The sequence below is a fragment of the Bidens hawaiensis genome, unplaced genomic scaffold, assembly GCF_021521415.1.
Source record: "Bidens hawaiensis isolate Kalapana, Puna unplaced genomic scaffold, B.hawaiensis_p1.1 tig00021328_1, whole genome shotgun sequence".
NCBI lineage: Eukaryota > Viridiplantae > Streptophyta > Magnoliopsida > Asterales > Asteraceae > Bidens > Bidens hawaiensis.
The window spans coordinates 221,525-239,233 of NW_027493298.1; the positions used below are offsets into that span (position 1 = coordinate 221,525).

Sequence of the window (17,709 nt, forward strand, 5' to 3'; positions counted from 1 at the left end):
AGTATTTTGTTAAAATTTAGAGATGGAGTTTGAAAATAGAGAATGGATTGGAGCCAATTTTTAGATGTTTTCTTTAAATTTTAGAGACGGAGATAGAAATAAAGAACCATTAACTAATGGGAATGCTCTAACCACTCAAAACCTCATTCTATAAATCTATAATTTATAAACTTCTCTCGCATACTTTTAAAGGATAAGACGAGGCGTTTAAAAAAAACGTGAAGGCGTTGTAAAAAAAGGGATAATAAAGGAGGCAGTTACATAGATGTGCTTACCACTACTCACCCACACGCCAACGACTATCTCCTAGATTCAGTTATTATAAATCCTAATTATACCATCAATCCCCATCATAATTTCACCCAATTTCACACACGCACGCTCGCTGTGTGTGAGATAGGGAGAATATACATACTGGCGAACTGGGAAACCTTAGTGAATTCGGATGAGGAAGAGAGAGTACATCTCTTCTCAATCGAAGAAGAACAAGAAGATGTTTCAGATGAACAATTGGCCATTGAGATTCCAGAAACTGCTCATCAAATTAGCAGCGGTTAGTTAATTTCAACTTCTGTTTCAGAAACACTTGCAGTTTTTATTTCAGATTTTAAGTGATTATTCGATAGAATATATTAGTTAGGGTTTAGTGTAATCATTTCTACCACAATTAGGACTATGTAAACCAGCCGAGCTTGGCGCATGAGTTGTTTTCATAAGTTTCGGCTCGGCTCGGCTCGTTTATTATTTATTAATTAATTTATATATATATATATATGATTTTAATTATTTTTATAATATTTATTTATTAATTTATTTATATATATGTTTGCTATCCAAAAGGGGGTTGCGGCACAGCTTGTTGCCCGCTTACCTGCCACTTCATTGTAAACCGTTTGGATGTTTCTTTGATATTAAGTTATACAAAATATTTATATATATATATATATGTTTTTAATTATATTTATAATATTTGTGAAAAACCGTAGACGAGCTGATGCTCGGTGAGCAGAGTGAAATTAATTCACAGAAGTCCAAAAGAGGTCAAACTTAAAATTACACAAGGCTCGAGCTGGGGCGTGATAACCAAACGAGCTTTATTTGAGGCTCGAGACAGCTCGGCTCGTTTCGAGTTTTTTATTGATCCGATCTCTACTAGCTCGCGAGCGGGTCAGCTCGTTTTTACCTCTAATTAGGAGATATAATTAGATGTGTTTTCATTATTCTACAGTGAAAACACATATGAATTTTGCAATTGTTGTAATATATCATTCAACATTTTAACCATTTGTTTTAAGTGATCATGGTTTCAAGTAGGTTTACTGTAATTACTTCTATCACATTTAACAAAATATGATGTGATTAGGTTTCTTTTGTAATTATGTTTATTGTATCTCTATATAAAGTTGATCAATAATACAGAATACCTTACAGGGTTTTCATTATTTTAATAGTGTTTAACATTTTAAATACTTGTTTTAAATGATGTAGATTCATGGTTTCAAGTAGGCTTTGTTCTTACAACCGGTATCAACAGTGTATATGTGCTCGGTTACTCGGGTGCAGTCATGGTCCCACTTGGTTGGGTAGGTGGTGTGGTGGGTCTACTGTTAGCAACAGCAATATCACTCTATGCAAATGTCCTAATTGCAAAGCTCCATGAGTTTGGTGGGAAGAGGCATATCCGATACAGAGATCTTGCAGGATTTGTATACGGTAATAAACAAACAGTTAACTAGAAACTTGAGTCGTGTGAATGCTAAATTTGGAAAAAATATTGAGTCGTTTTGAATAATTGCAGGCCCGAAGGCTTATTCTCTCACGTGGGTGTTACAGTATGTAAACCTTTTCATGATCAATGTAGGTTATGTCATTTTGGCAGGTCAGGCTCTTAAGGTAGCATTAATTAGCCCAAATTATTGTATACTTTTGAATGGGTCGATTTGGGTTGTGTTTGATATTAAACGTGTGCTAAAGCGGGTTGGAGGTCGTTTTATTAAAGGATTTGTATTATTATTGTAACAATGTTGTCTTAATCATAGTCAACATATTAATTATTTATAAAATATTATAAAAGTGATAAAATGTGTTAAATGGGTCAACATGACCCGTTTCAACTTGAACCAGTTTGTGTTAATAGTGTTTCTGTTTGATTTTGTAGGCTATTTATGTACTCTTCTGGGATGATAATGTTATGAAGCTTCCGCATTTTATTGCCATGGCAGGCTTCGTTTGTGGAATATTTGCAATTTGCATCCCTCATCTTTCAGCTTTAAGGATTTGGCTTGGGTTTTCAACCTTTTTTAGTCTAGTATATATTGTTGTAGCATTTGCTCTGTCTCTTCGTGATGGTATAATTTTCTATGCTTTGTCTAACACTTTTACTTTTGGGTCCTGTCTACCAAAAAATTGAATGATTTATATGTTGTTTAAAGGGATCCGGGCTCCACCTAGGGACTATGACATTCCAGGGTCGGATATAAGCAGGGTCTTTACAACTATTGGTGCTTCTGCAAGTCTCGTTTTTGCTTTCAACACGGGAATGCTCCCAGAGATACAGGTTAAGCCACGAAATCTATTGCTATACGGGTTGAACCGAAACATTTTTTTCCAAAAAATACAACTTTTTCATAACTTGGTGTGTTAAGTACAGGTCGGGCCAGATTGGGTTGAACTAAACACTTTTTTTTCAAAAAGTCTTTACCTTTTTCATAAAAACGTGGTGTCAACTTCGGGCTGGGTTGGGTTGAACTAAACAGATTTTTTAAAAAAAAATCCTTAACGTTTTGTAGTTTATACTTGGTGTGTCAAATACGGTTCGGGTTGAATTAAACAGTTTTTCTCCAAAAAATGAAACTTTTTCATAAACACTTGGTGTGCCAAATACATGCCGGTGGGGTTGAACTCAACACTTTTTCTACAAAAAAATAAAAAAAATAAAAAAAAAATAACCCAACTTTTCAGTTATCATAAATACTTGGTGTGTCAAATATGGGTTTGGGTTGCAATAAACACCTTTTCACTAAAAAAAATTCTAACTTTTTAAATAGGTGTCAAATTTGATTATAAAAGTTATGTTAGTATAGTAATAATATAATATTATGAATAAATGATTTAGAAAGCTTTATGCATGCAAAACTGAACATTTTGTCTACATCTTGCTGATATTTATTTGTTTTGATATTTATTTGTCTACATCTTATGACCGAATAAGAAACGTTGTGTTTCGCGAGAGATTAGGGGTGGCGAACATAGCAGACAAGATAAGAGAGTGGAGATTGAGATGGTTTGGACATGTAAAGAGAAGACAGACGACGAATCCTGTTAGATCCGTAGAAAACATTACTATAGAGGGGAGGAGGGGTAGAGGACGACCGAAATTGACTTGGGATGAGAGGATTAGGCATGATTTGATAGACCTAAACCTCTCCGAGGACATGGTTGAGGATAGGAATTCGTGGAGAAGTAGAATTAAAGTTAAGGATTTTTAGAGAGAATTGAATACCTTAGGGCTTAGACTTAACTTATTTAGGCCACATACCATAATGGTATTTCCCTTACATATATTATTATTATTATTATAATTATTATTAGCTTTTATATAGCTGTTAAACTGTGATCTTATTATTAATATTATTATAATTAGTAGTAGTTTTTATATAACTGTTAAACTTTGATTTCCTTTATTTTGCTTTATTTTCCTTTATTTTGCTTCATACACATGTACTTAGAGCCGAGGGTCTCTCTGGAAGCCACCTCTTTATTCCTTTGGATAGAGGTACGGTGTGCCTACATCCCACCCTCCCCAGACCCTACTTATAGCTTTGCTGTCGGTGGGATTTTACTGGGCATGATTGATTGATTGATTGATTGATATTTTCTAGGCAACAGTGAGACAGCCAGTTGTGGGGAACATGATGAAAGCTTTATATTTCCAATTTACAGTAGGGGTTTTGCCATTATATGCTGTTGCCTTCATGGGTTATTGGGCTTATGGGAATCATGCACCTGCATATTTGCTTACAAGTGTTAGTGGTCCACTTTGGGTCAAGACATTTGCCAATATATCCGCCTTTCTTCAAACTGTCATAGCTTTGCATGTAAGCTTTCTACTTTGACCATATTCCCCATAATGTTTTGACCAATAATCCGTTTTGAGTGGGGCAGATTGGTTGCGTAATGGGTCGAAATGGGTTCAAGATGGTTTGGGCCTAGTCGGGTTGGGTTGACCCATTAACCTTTTTTGCCCGTTTTCTTGAATATTATAATAATTTTTTTAATGTATCTATGTAATTAAAACCACGCTACTTAAGTTTAGAAGGTCGAAACATTTGGAAAACACCCGTTTGACTTGCTTAGTTGCTTCATGTTTAGGTAAAAATCCAGCGCGCATCAGAATATATTTTTGCTAAATTAAATTGTTATAACGGATTTGTTTTTCTTAGAAATATACACAAAAGTGTGCAAATTTATACACTGTATATGTCATATGTGTTACATGCTTGTTATTTATCAAATCTGCAAATTTCATTTTTTATAAGTTAGTCAAAAGTAACTATGTAAATTGTTTTAATTACTTCAAGATCAATGTTACCGATTAGGGCACTTAAAAAAGTCAAACATACCAACATTGTCATATAGCCATTATATAGGACAATAAGTGTATTTTCAAAAACTGTATCTTGATTTTGATTTATTTTTACAGATATTTGCAAGTCCAATGTACGAGTATCTAGATACCAAATATGGAATCAGAGGAAGTGCACTCGCCATAAAAAACTTGTCATTCAGAATAATGGTGAGAGGCGGTTACCTAGCGGTAACCACCTTATTGGCGGCGGCACTGCCATTTATTGGAGACTTCATGAGCCTCACAGGAGCAATCAGTACTTTCCCGCTTACATTTATCCTAGCAAATCACATGTATATGGTGGCTAAGAGGAACAAACTCACTTCTTTGCAGAAATTATGGCATTGGATTAACGTAATTTTCTTTGGGTTTATGTCTGTTGCAGCAGCAGTTGCTGCCTTGAGGCTAATTGCTGTGGACTCAAAAAATTACAGCATTTTTGCTGATGTATAGATTGTGGATACCATTGTATTTTTATTGGATGCTTAAAAATAAATCCCATTTTCATTAGTTTATATTGAATGTTGTTTTACATGTAATACTGTTTAAAGTATTAATAGGTTACTTTCTCATGAATTATCCTTCCAAGTTCCAACTTGATTCTTGGGGATATTTCTCTCTTTTACAAGTTATTCAGGTCAACATTGATAGCTCATTGCTGTTTTCTTCAAGTGGACTTATAGCTTGTTTATTTTAAAACCGGTAGAGATCACCGTTTCCATATCGTCTTGTTACGTGGTTAGTGAGTAGTGATTCTCGTCTCAGTGGTCTGGTAGTGACATTAGTGATCACTCTTTTAATTTCTCACGGTGATCACCATTTACATACAAGATTTTTTTGATGTTGAATATTACACTTAACAGTATCAACAATTGTTACCTCTTGAACATTAGGTCTTGACCTCTCAAGTTAAAGTGTATGAGTGGAAGAATACTTGAGAGAATTCCATTTAAGCTATAAGGTTAGTAAAAAAGGTATGGTGGAGGATGATTTACATAGCCAAGAAGAGAGAGAGTGTGTGAGAATGTGGTTGGTTACTTATTAGCATTTGGACCGGTGGTGTTATGGTCGAATCGTGGATCTATCCACTTTTTCTCTCAAGAATAAATATGCTAGGATAAGTCCAAACTTGATTTCTAAGTCTTTTATCACATATTAATCAATGACAAAGCTAACTATAAATGAGATTCATCTTGAAAAAGAGAGAAGGATCAAGCTAACTATAATTTACCTTTGTCCATTTCCCACTTGGACTAAACGCATCTCCAATGGATCATTCTTTTTATGTCCATGTCTGATGTCGAGTCCTGCCGAGGAGAGAGAGAAAAGAAAGTAAGAAGCCGTTCGACGGGGCTACGGTTTTATGAGGGAGAAGAGATGAGAGGAGAGAGAAGAAGATGGGTGACCTGGAGCTTCCTGGTGATGGCGGACGACACTCTCCATTAAAGATGCTCTAAGAGCATTCACATCATATACCTCGTATTTTGTGAGGAAAAAATTTATAATGTAGGGAGTGGTTTAGGGTGTTGTGAGTAGATGAGAGAGAAAATAAAATGTTTTTTCTGTGCATTTAAAAAACTACTGTCCATCTCATATAATTTTTTAATATTTGTTAAAAGTGGTTGTGAGTAAAGAAAAAGAGAAAATGTAATAACAAAAATATATAAAAGTATTATTTAATCGAATAGAAGAGAGAGAAAATAGTGATTTTTAGTGTAATTTGGATTTGAAGATAGAGGAAAGGATATGAATGCTCTAAGCGTTACACCTTTGGCGGGGTGCCATCATGGAGCCCTGACACCGAATGGGTGGTGCATACGTGAATGGTTGCGGAGTGTTTGTGATCCCATCATCCTACGCCGCTCATCACATAACCACAAGAAGAAACTGGAGTTGTAGTGGGGAAGCCAAACACCATGAGTTCATTGGTTTTCGTCCCATCCGTGTGTCAAATTGAAAGTTGGCTGTATGGTTTGAACGCCCAAACCAAACTTTGAAATTAGCGTGGACCGGTTAAACAACTTAGGTTCTCCAATTTTAAAATTACAAGAAATATAAAACCAGTAGCATGTGTAATTTGATAGAAGCTGTGGACTATAAAAAAGAATCAAAATAAATCATCAAATTCATATCAGTAGAACTGCCCAGAATCCGGTCAACCGATTCATCTGAAGCATCGATTCTTCAAATTGGAAAGCATAGTAAGTAAGTACATCAATCTCTCAACGCTCGATCATCGTTCTTGCCTAGGGTTTCTTTGTTCAATTGCTTTGATTTGCCCATAATTCTTCATGTTTTCCTATATAAATTCGATTACATGACTTAGGTAAGAGTAATTACGTATGTATTTGTTCTTCATGATCCAATTATAAAGATCTGCGTACAATTTGATGAAATTGTAGTAAGTTCTCACATCCTAGGTCAAAATGAAATTGAACTGAACTGAATCTCTGAATTAGCTCGAATCAATCACATAAGTTTTGTTGCTAATTAATGACACAAAGGTATAAGACTGAGCCACAAATTAAGTACTCAGTTGGCTGATGGAGTATGCTTAGGTACACAAATACCGTTACGTTATCTTATAGGAGCTATTGAAACATACAAATGAGAGTGAATTAGTGGAATTTGTTTGAACCGGATGCAGATGTGAGCTTTGCGCAAGTGCTTTTGTCGAATAGTTATGCAGCTATGGGACGGTTTAAGATTAGTATTTATAGACGGATTTCTGTTTTAATGTTGCATTTGTTTATATATACATGGCCAAATCACACATCAAGTATTGACAATTGCTTCATGTTGGCGACTGTATATAAACGATTAATATTGATGTTATTATTGGATTATGCTAGGTTAAGAACATTTCGCATCTGCCATTAAGTTTGATCTCATATGTAGTCCTGTTCAAAATGGTTGAAGGGTTCAAGTTACAACTTCAAATGAACCATTCAGAACAGTTACCAAACTATACTTTATCATTCGACACCCATTGTTGGAAGAACCTAGTCTGTAATCTTTTTTTACCTTTGTTTCCAATAGATACATTTTTAATAATTTACTAATTAAACATTGTATTTAGAATTATTAAAGTGTAATACCTTTTTTTTATTGTTATATAAATATTAAATGCCTTAAGTCATGAATTCAATCCACTTTTGATGTCTTCTTTTTTTACTATCCGTTTAGATAGCCCTTTGATTATGAAATCCCTTGTGGGTCGTTTTGTTTGCAGAATATTTTTAATGGAACTGGAATGTTTCAAGGAAATTGGAATTAATTCCAATAAAAATGTATATGTGTTTGGTATATAGATTTGTAGAAAGAATTGGATTTTCTAAAAAAAATGAAAAGACAGAATTACCCCCTCTATCATACCCAATCCCTCCTATTCTTACCCTAATTCTCTTCTTTGGACTTGGTCCCAGCACCCGACTGATTTCTGGCTCTAAATCACAAGTTCTTATTAGCGTGATGCACGGAGTGAACGATTTGGGTGGAACCATTGTTGACCTTCAAGGTAGCAGGATCTTTAAACCCATATATGTTCCTCCGATTTCGATCGTTTCTATGTTTCTAAACACATAATGTCTGGATTTTGCTCTGTTTTTTAGTCCTTCCCATAATCATTAACCTTTCTGTCAGAAACTTACGTCTATTGATGTTCTGAAATTAAGAATATAAGGAATTTGAAATTCTATTAACTTTATCATGAAACTCTAGTTCTTAGTATATCCTACTTTTTTTCAATTATGATCTTGATGTGTTGTTGCTTCTTATTAAACTCGCAATGAGCAAACATAATATTGCTTATTTAAACAATGGTTTTTGTTACCACTAAAAAGATTGATACTTCTATTAACGCTGTCTCTTCTTTCAGAAAAATATAGTAAGGTGAGTACTGGTTGATATCAAGGTATGGCTAAGGTTAGAGATCGGACCGAAGATTTTAAAGATGCTGTCAACAGAGGGGCTTTATCTTTAGGATTTAATGAGGTTGGTTTTCATTTCTTATATGGAGTTCTTTTGCCAGTGTCATTAGTATTGATCTGTGATTATTGTCAACAGTCCAAAGGGCATATATGTAATTTTGTATGTGTTTGATAACAATAACATGCAACCTTTGATCTGATTATTGTTGACAGGCCAAAAGGGCAGCTCTCATGGCTTCCTTTATCATTCACAAACCTCGGGAAAGATCACCTTTCACCAAGGCTGCATTGAAGACGGTATGTATAATTCTATTACTATATGCCTTTTCATCAGTGTTAATGAAACAAAAAAAAACTGGCTTGTAACCAAAATAGCCAGCCAGAAACATATACTGACGGTTTGGTTTTATGTTTTTGTAATAACCAAACTTTCGGTTAGGTCTAGGTTTTTGCATGCAACAAAATCTGAAAAAACCAAACCAGATACGTAGCTTTCTGTTTTTTTATTTCGAATGTTAAAGTAATTTCTAAGAACTTAATAAAGGTTAACCCATATATTTTAGCCCAAATTCATTGTATTGGGTCAACAAATTTCGGCTTAAAAGTTTTAACCCGAGATGGTAACACAAAAAAAACCCCTGGAAAACGAACGAAACCTAAACCGTAAAAACCGAAACAGAACAGTTTTCAAAATCTCAAAAAACCGAGTTTATGGTTTGGTATGAACCCAAAATTGACCTAGGGAGAGCTGGCATGAATAGGTCCATTTGGCTTTTGTTTTATATCTAAAAGGTCAAGTGGATTCACTTGAAAGTTTAACTACAAAGGAAGTCAAAAGTCACCCAAAGTGTATTATTAATGCCGTGTTCCTTATTTGATCTCATATTAATTAATGTTCTTTTGCCATTTTTTTTCTATTTCAGCTAGAAAGCATTGGGACCCTGGAACAGTTTTTAAAAAAGCATAGAAAAGATTATATCGATCCTCACCGTACAACAGAAGAGGAGAGAGATAGCATTGAACATGAAGTAATATCTGAACATAATCCTTTTTAGTATAATACAGTTTATTCCTAAACAAGCAACAAAAAGTTGATGCACAGGCATTTGACAGGTTGGAATTTTTGTTAAAGCCTGTAAAGAACAGATTGATGTTCTCAAAACAAGCATAACTGATGAAGAAGTGAACTCAAAAGGCTGGCTTGGTATTAGGGCTGACAATGCTAATGCTGATACTATCGCACACAAACATGGAGTCGTATGTATAATTTGTTTATTACAAATGAAAAATATTTATTGTTTACGTTAAGTTTGAAAGTGATTTTTATATGTTTATTTGATTTCAGGTTTTGATATTAAGTGAAAAGCTTCATTCCGTGACGTCACAGTTTGATCAACTCAGAGCTGTACGGTTTCAAGATGCTATTAATCGAGCTATGCCTAGAAGAAAACCAAAGTGCCCCCCTGTGAATACTTCTGCTGATTTCAGCAATAACATTGAGTCGAGAGATCCGACAAGTTTAGAGACCAGGGACCCTGGTGAAATCCAACCCGAGCCTGTGAAAATCCAGCAGCAACTTTTGGATGATGAAACACGTGCACTTCAGGTATTTTATCATCAGTACTGTGTTTTAACTTTAATGAGTCAAACTGGTTGAAACTTGAAAGTTGTCCAAAGTGCTTTCTTTAAGTTATACATTCTTTTAAATTGATGTTTCGGGTCAACCACGTTGACCCGTACAATAATTAGTTAATCACACATTTTGACCTGAATCTATTTTTTTAAGGCAAGAAATCATATTTAACACTTGACTATATTAAAAAAATTTGGACAAGAAGTTTTTCATTCAAGTCAACCAGCATGAGCCGTGCTTGCACTGTTTAAAAAGCTCGCGGCTTGCTTATAAAAAGCTCATTTGTAAACAAGCCAATCTTAAGCTGAAGTCGAGTAGGCTCGTGGCTCGCTCGTTTGATTGAACTCCAATTTTTTTAATAATAATCATAGTCATAATATTAATCATAATCATAAAAATAGCATATAAAAATATCGAAAAATAAAATAATAATACATATAATAATTCTCTCGATCTTCAAAAATTGAAAAAAGAAAACACAACAATACGTATCATTATTGTTGTTGTTGTTGTTGTTGTTATTATTATTATAAATTCTGTAGTTCATATATTTTGCATTATGTGTATATAAAAAAATTGTCTTTTATATCAAGCCGAGCCTGAACCCAATCTGGCTCGACGCGGTTTGTTTACAGCCCTGTCCCGTGCACATTTTGATCCACTACAAAACCTAACACGTAGCTCTAGAAATTATAGTTGATTAAGTTACGTTGGTTCAGGTGGAGTTGTCAAGTCTTCTAGATGCGGCGCGTGACACTGAAACGAAGATGGTAGAGATGTCAGCATTGAATCATTTGATGTCAACACACGTGTTGCAACAGGCCCAACAAATAGAATATTTGTATGACCAGGTCAGACAAGTCAAAATCTTGTTAAGTAAACACAATTCTTTACATATGTTAAACGAATAATGTTTTTATGATGTTTGTTATTTATTTATAGGCAGTTGAAGCAACGAAGAATGTAGAGTTGGGTAACAAGGAACTGACTCAAGCTATTCAGCGAAATAGCAGTAGCCGAACATTTCTTTTGCTTTTTCTAGTTGTGCTTACTCTTTCTGTTCTCTTTCTTGACTGGTACAGTTGAGTATTTCTTTTTCATCAATTTGGAATCCATAGTTATTAAGCTTAAATGCTTGTTGAGTCTTATCACTAGCGAACCCACAAATGTTATGATACCTTTATTTTTTATCAGTCTTGTTTTTCATCAAGTAGTTATATCATTATGTTATTATCATCGGGTAAACCTTGTCATGGAAAATTCTCTTGGTTAGGTTAACACTAATTAGGCGGATATCTGTCTTTAATTAGGTAGGTTAGCGCAAAGCATTCTGTCATATTAGTAAACTACCACTTGATGGAGCCATCGCACATGCCGTATTAGCAATGCATCAGCATTGTGATTTGTTTGGTAGATATCTCTATTGAATGGTCAAAAGTCTGTTGAGTTTTGTTATTGCTATAGCACAATCTCTCATGAAACTGACTTTATAAGAAGTTATTCGTACACGAGTATGTTAATTGAATTCACTACTAGTGCAGTCAATGGATCTCAAGTGACTATGTGACTGGCATGTAGTTATGCCTTCGGTTGTGACGGTAAATGTTACATAACTAACGAGATGGAACGCGTGTGTTGAGGGTGGATGTAAATGTTTGGGTTTCGATATAGTATATAGTAAATAGTAAATGAAAGAGAACTTAAAAATATAGTTTTAATATAAGTAAAAGGGCATCGAAAAATGTTTGTTTTGCTCCTTTACTAGTGTAATAATATTCAAACCCGTGTGTTGTGACGGGTACCAAATAAAAATAAATCCAAGAAGTATAATGTGTTCAATTCATATATTAGTTCAATAATTAAAAAATATATAAAAAGTTAAAAAATAATTTAATATTGGAAGTTCACATTTATACTACATTTATTTTGCACTTTATGCTTATAAATTACAATTGTCATTTGTCATAATACACACACAATGCATGGACCATGAGGACTACATGTATTAATTTCTTTTGTACTACCCATATATGCATCACATGTATCATAGTTATCAAACTTTGTTTTTTTTATAACCGTTATGAATTCTCTAAATGGACTATTGAAAAAATTCATCACATAGAGATGCACTCTCCATCATCACAAGATGCCTCCAAAACTAAATGTTGAAGATAGAAAACGAACCCGTGAAACACAGTGTCTCTCATTCCACTCGTAGATAAAGTTATCTTGTGAAAATAGCTTTTAAGAATAAAAATGGTCATTTTTTTATTGGGACCTATTTGAAACTTTTCTACAAACTTTAATTATTTATTCAAAATTTTCTAATTGGATTCAGAAACATGTAAAACTAGAGGTGTCCAGAATCGGTTTTCGCTTTGTATCTAGCGCCGCTTGATTATATGTTCATTAATATCTCACTACAACAAACTTCTTTCTCGTAAAAAATTACAACATATTACACGTTTGTCTAAAAACTGCTAATTTGTTTCCAAAAAATATATTATTTACAACCTTCAAACTTGTTTCTTATTGAAAACTTTAAAGTGAAAGAAATAAAATAATAATCAAAATCGCTTGATATTCGATCGAAAAATGCTCAATTTGATTTTGTCACATTTCGATTTTCATTCAGTTTGAATTTCAGCCGTTCAGTTTGGTTGTAAATGAGCCAAGCAACGAGCAAACATTCGCTCGGTTCGACTGGCTCGTGAACAACTACCATTACGGTTTTATTCCACCCTCTTCGTCAGGCCTAATAAATTTTATTTAGCCCACGTCAAAACCTCCCACCCAAAAGTCAGCCCATCGAAACATCTGATCCACCCATATATCAACAACCTAACCATCCAAAACTAGGGTTTGCACTCTTCTTCTTCTTCTTCTTCATTGCAGCCGTCGACAGGTATTCAATCCAGTGAATCAAACATGGTGAAAGGCCGCCAAGGAGAACGCATCAGGTAAACCGCCACCTCTATATCTTCAACCACCACACACATACATACATACATACATACATATCTATATCTCACTAACATTTTTCATATTCATTTCAGACTTTACACCAGAGGAACTGTTCTCGGCTACAAAAGGTATTTTAATTCCACAAATTCAAAGTTAAAACTACAGCTGTAAACGAGCCTAGCCGTTCGAGCTCGGCTTATTTTGACTTACAACTCGAGCTCGGCTCGTTTCGAGCTCTTTATCTAAAGCTTGAGCTCAGATATTGCATTATTTATTAATTAATTTATATATGTTTTAATCATTGTACGAGTTCTTTCTCTAAAGCTCGAGCTCAGATATTTTATTGGCGAATTGGATTTCAATAATCCTAACTTTATGCAGTTGGCCGATAATAATCCCAACTTTGAAAATAGCTGTCACCGGTCCCAACTTTCACCATATTTGTTTTCATCGGACCTCCGTTAAAAAAAACTTAACGGCGTAAGGTTTTTTCCAAATTTCAAACTGATTTCGTAGGGCTTTTGATCGGAAGAGGATACGAGTCGATTGATGTAAAACTTACGTCCAAACGGTGGTCCAAACGACTAAAGTATGTTTCAGTTCCGGTGTTCAAACTTTTAATTAACAAAAATCAAGCTGTTTGAAGCGCCATTTCAAGCTAAGTTTTACATCAATCGATTCACATTCTCATTCCGATCTAAAGCCCTAAAAAATCAGTTTGATATTTGGGAAAAACTTAACGTCGTTAAATTTTTTTTGACGGAGGTCCAATGAAAACAAATAGTGTGAAAGTTGCTATTTTCTAAGTTGGGATTATTATCGGTCAACTACATTAAGTTGGGATTATTAAAATCCAATTTTCCTATTTTATTAGTTATTAATTAATTTAGATATGATTTTAGTTATTTTTCGAGCTCTTTTTCTAAAGCTCGAGCTCAGGTATATTATTATTTAATAATTTTTTAGATATGATTTTAGTTGTTTTTCGAGCTCTGATATTTTATTTATTAATTAATAATTAATTTATATATGTTTTTAATGAGCCTAAGCTCTGAGCTAGTGAAGTGCCTTAAATGAGCTAAAGCTCGGTGCGTGCTCGGTTGTGCAATGTAAACTTAATTCATTAAAGTCTTAAGGAGGAAAAAATTAAAAATACCCGAGCCTCGTTAAGGCTTGGTGAGCCTAAACGAGCTTCTCATACAAGGATTAGGTTTGAGTTCGGGGTTGATAACTAAACGAGCTTTATTTGAGGCTCGGGCTTGGCTTGCGCTAAAAAACGCTAGCTCGTTTGCATTCCTAGCTAAGACTTTAGGTTATTGATTACTTAAATGAATATAACTAGGTCAAAGTCGAACCAGTACCCAAACACTTCGTTGGTCCAAATCGAAGGGGTTAACACGAAGGAGGAGTTGACATGGTACCAAGGCAAGCGCATGGCGTACATCTACAAAGCCAAGGTGAAGAAGAATGGATCGCATTATCGGTGCATTTGGGGGAAAGTGACCAGGCCTCATGGGAACACTGGTATTGTTCGTGCGAAGTTCAAGTCCAATCTTCCACCTAAGTCAATGGTAATTGTGAATTACAAATGATTAATTGCGGCATTGTGTTTGTACGTTTTGATTTAAATGTTTTGTTGTATTGCTTGCAGGGAGCTAGGGTTAGGGTTTTCATGTACCCAAGCAACATCTAAGGTAAAGTGTTTATCTATTTATGCAATATTTGTTTGTAGTTGTTTAGTAACTTATGCATTATTAGCAATTAGAGGTGGACAAATCTGTTAGTTAACCTAAGTTGCCACGGTTAGGTTTTTAGTCAACACGCCTAAATTGGTTAATAGGTCAAACCGGTTCGGTTTGGAACTGGTTAGTAATTTAGGAAACCTAATTTGTGGAATCTTGTTTACGTCTAGTTTGTAATTGGTTACTAAACAAAATTTCCTTGTACAAAATGCATGACATATGCTTCATTCATAACATACATAAATGGATATATTTGTGTATGCATGTTCTGTATTAGAATTTTTTTTATAAACCGGTTCCACAAAGTTAGTTTTCTAAATATTACTAACTGGTTCCAAAACGAATCGGCTTCACCCACTAAGCGGTTTCAACCGTGTTGATTAAGAACCTAGCTGCTTTAGGGTACCAAACCAATTTGGGCACCTTTAATAGAAATCCCTGGATGTTGATCAACAGGCTCTTTTAAGATTATATTTTCGTTGACTTGCATTTTGAAGTTGGAAAGTTTTTATTTTTTTGTCTATTTAATAGTTAACCTAAACATAGTGGATTTAGGAAATAAATGAACAGTAACATTTAATCGATATTATGAGTCACTTGTAAATGTACAATATATATATATATGAACAGTAACATTTAATCGATATTAATGGTTGGTATACCTCGATTGATATACCTAATATATGGTGGTATTTTGGATGTTTTTGTTGCAGCAGATGATAGGCGAATCACGAAGATATCATTGCTGGTGTGGTTACGACAGTTTTGTGATGTTTGCTTTTTGTAGCGTGTGTGATTTTGCGTAAGTGAATTTGAATTTGAACTTAGCTTAACTGAGCACAGATATTTCAATGGACTTGTGTTGGTTTATATTGAACCTTTTGCTTTCTTTTATATTGTAAGCGGCGGATTTGGATAAATAGGTGTTGCTAAAAGTAGGGTATCATGTGATGGTGTTGCCATTGATTCGAAGGTTGATACATGCAACTAAATATAACTCAAGGTCATGTAGTTCAGTAATAGACAATCCGTTGAACTTGTTTTCTTAAAACTTTTATAACTAATACAGAAATGTGAGGTGTAACGCTTGAATTTGAAGAGTTTATTTTTTTTTATCAAAAAAGACGTGTTTAGTTATAATTCGGGTGGCCTAAACTTATAAAACTCCGTGTAACAGTCTCAAGTTATTAGGGGGCTAATGTAAGTGCATTTACCATACCTTTTACAATAGTTGAAACATGGAAATTGATTTTTCACCAACAGAATCGTTTGTTGTAATTAAAACTACACAACAATGTGTGCAAATAAAAACCTAGTTTTTATGTAGTCAAGTCCTTAATTATTGTTAATGTATGTGTGTGATGTAGATACTTTTATATAAAAGCACCAAAAACGCGAAAGTTATAAGAATCAGATGTTCAGTAGAAGTTTGTAATAATTTTATTACAAGTTTCTTAAACTAGGTTGTAATATCAACTTGCACAACTTATTCAATTGTAAATATATCGTTGAGTTGATTATATTTTACACTTTTTAAAAGTCTTCATTATCTAAAGTTTGAACAACTTTGGACAATATATGAAATATTCAACTTGTATGTTAATAGTTTTTTAAGGGTATGAACATACTATGATATGTTATTATTTATTCACTTGTTATGTCATGATTAAATATGCACCAATCCCTAAATTATCCTTGCTTCAACTTTTAAGAAAGGTATTCAATATCACAGTAGGTTTGCTACACTTTCCTTCAATAAAAAGGCAATCAATAGTTCGATACTCATAAAATTGCTAAATACATGTACTATGTATTAATAATTTGATTGCTAAATACTCATAAAATTTATTGCCTTTCCTTCAATAAAAAGGCAATCAATAGTTCGATACTCATAAAATTGCTAAATACATGTACTATGTACTAAACAAGTATTAATAATTTGATTGTTAGCATATTGTATGGTCAAACATACAACCGATCATACAAGGGGTACAAGTATTTTCCCACATGCATGTGCAAGTGAAAAGTAAAAGGGTCCTTGTATTAGAACTATAAAACTATTCCCTCTTGGCTCTTTTACATCAAGATTTGAGTACAAATTGATTGACATATTAAACGAACTCGTTAAATATTTGCTTGGAACACTTGGTGTTATTGAAAAGTTTATGTACCTCATAAAAATGTAAAATGGTTAAACCCGGGGGGGGGGGGGGGGTGTTATTCTTACGATATTATTTGTATTATGTTTTTTACATGTTACATTTAGTTGTACCATATAAATGGACTACAAATTGTTATAGTATGTCAGTATGTGATTAGAAAACAACGGTGAAGATGAGCATAGTACAAACTTAATGGAATAGGCAAACTAACTTTCATATAAATGTGCAAACATTCATGGTCACATTAATCATTTACAATAAAGGCATTAATGTTACATTGATGTTATAGGTCATTGTCAATAGTACACAAAATGATAACTAGCATTTGCGTATTCTCTTTTGGTTACTAAAAGTATTTTTCATACATGTTGTATTTAACTCTATAAGTAAGTCTAAATGTTGTGAAAACATCATCTTAGATACTAATTAGATTAAATTAGCCATAATGCTTGCGTTTGAAACTTTGTTATATAATGTTTGAAGTTATCTTCTAAGCTCAAGGAGTTGTTAATAAACAAAAAACATGGGTTCCTTTCGGGTTCATAAATTTCATAGAGTTCATTGGAGTTGGAACGTTGATTTCAACGGGTAAAGTTTTACAATGAAGATAATTTAGCATTTTGTTCTATATTCTCTCATGCTCACCTCTTTT

The 17,709-nt window shown here is 33.9% G+C and overlaps 3 protein-coding genes across 7 annotated transcripts; all 3 read left to right on the top strand.

Annotated features, from left to right (window-relative positions):
* Positions 1-428: 428 nt before the first annotated feature.
* Positions 429-5,142, top strand: LOC143563164 (proline transporter 1-like). The gene is made up of 7 exons (XM_077050767.1): positions 429-553; positions 1,489-1,713; positions 1,799-1,893; positions 2,159-2,348; positions 2,433-2,557; positions 3,882-4,097; positions 4,703-5,142. The coding sequence occupies exons 2-7, from the start codon at positions 1,566-1,568 to the stop codon at positions 5,078-5,080; spliced, it is 1,152 nt and encodes a 383-aa protein (XP_076906882.1). The 5' UTR covers positions 429-553; positions 1,489-1,565; the 3' UTR covers positions 5,081-5,142.
* Positions 5,143-6,740: 1,598 nt separating this feature from the next.
* Positions 6,741-11,355, top strand: LOC143563165 (syntaxin-81-like). Of its 4 annotated transcripts, none has more exons than XM_077050769.1 (8): positions 6,741-6,828; positions 8,505-8,620; positions 8,770-8,853; positions 9,480-9,584; positions 9,670-9,813; positions 9,902-10,162; positions 10,909-11,040; positions 11,132-11,355. In XM_077050769.1, exons 2-8 carry the CDS (start codon positions 8,543-8,545, stop codon positions 11,273-11,275), a joined length of 948 nt encoding a protein of 315 aa, XP_076906884.1. In that variant the 5' UTR covers positions 6,741-6,828; positions 8,505-8,542; the 3' UTR covers positions 11,276-11,355. The 4 variants fall into 4 exon arrangements, with proteins under 4 accessions (XP_076906884.1, XP_076906883.1, XP_076906885.1 ...); XM_077050768.1 differs by having other exon boundaries at positions 6,749-6,832; XM_077050770.1 differs by having other exon boundaries at positions 6,758-6,828; positions 8,515-8,620.
* A 1,644-nt stretch (positions 11,356-12,999) lies between these two features.
* LOC143563189 (large ribosomal subunit protein eL33y-like) lies at positions 13,000-15,765 on the top strand. Of its 2 annotated transcripts, none has more exons than XM_077050792.1 (5): positions 13,000-13,149; positions 13,246-13,281; positions 14,496-14,724; positions 14,805-14,847; positions 15,609-15,765. In XM_077050792.1, exons 1-4 carry the CDS (start codon positions 13,118-13,120, stop codon positions 14,844-14,846), a joined length of 339 nt encoding a protein of 112 aa, XP_076906907.1. In that variant the 5' UTR covers positions 13,000-13,117; the 3' UTR covers position 14,847; positions 15,609-15,765. The 2 variants fall into 2 exon arrangements, with proteins under 2 accessions (XP_076906907.1, XP_076906906.1); XM_077050791.1 differs by having other exon boundaries at positions 15,612-15,765.
* The last annotated feature ends 1,944 nt before the right edge of the window (positions 15,766-17,709 follow it).

Coding starts and splice junctions, on each gene's coding strand:
- LOC143563164 (XM_077050767.1), top strand. CDS start 1,566: ATGGTCCCACTTGGTTGGGTAGGTGGTGTGGTGGGTCTACTGTTAGCA. Junction 1,714..1,798: donor TCTTGCAGGATTTGTATACG/GTAATAAACAAA, acceptor GAATAATTGCAG/GCCCGAAGGCTTATTCTCTC. Junction 2,558..3,881: donor GAATGCTCCCAGAGATACAG/GTTAAGCCACGA, acceptor GATATTTTCTAG/GCAACAGTGAGACAGCCAGT.
- LOC143563165 (XM_077050769.1), top strand. CDS start 8,543: ATGGCTAAGGTTAGAGATCGGACCGAAGATTTTAAAGATGCTGTCAAC. Junction 8,854..9,479: donor CCAAGGCTGCATTGAAGACG/GTATGTATAATT, acceptor TTTCTATTTCAG/CTAGAAAGCATTGGGACCCT. Junction 9,585..9,669: donor GAGATAGCATTGAACATGAA/GTAATATCTGAA, acceptor GGCATTTGACAG/GTTGGAATTTTTGTTAAAGC.
- LOC143563189 (XM_077050792.1), top strand. CDS start 13,118: ATGGTGAAAGGCCGCCAAGGAGAACGCATCAG. Junction 13,150..13,245: donor CGCCAAGGAGAACGCATCAG/GTAAACCGCCAC, acceptor TATTCATTTCAG/ACTTTACACCAGAGGAACTG. Junction 14,725..14,804: donor ATCTTCCACCTAAGTCAATG/GTAATTGTGAAT, acceptor TATTGCTTGCAG/GGAGCTAGGGTTAGGGTTTT.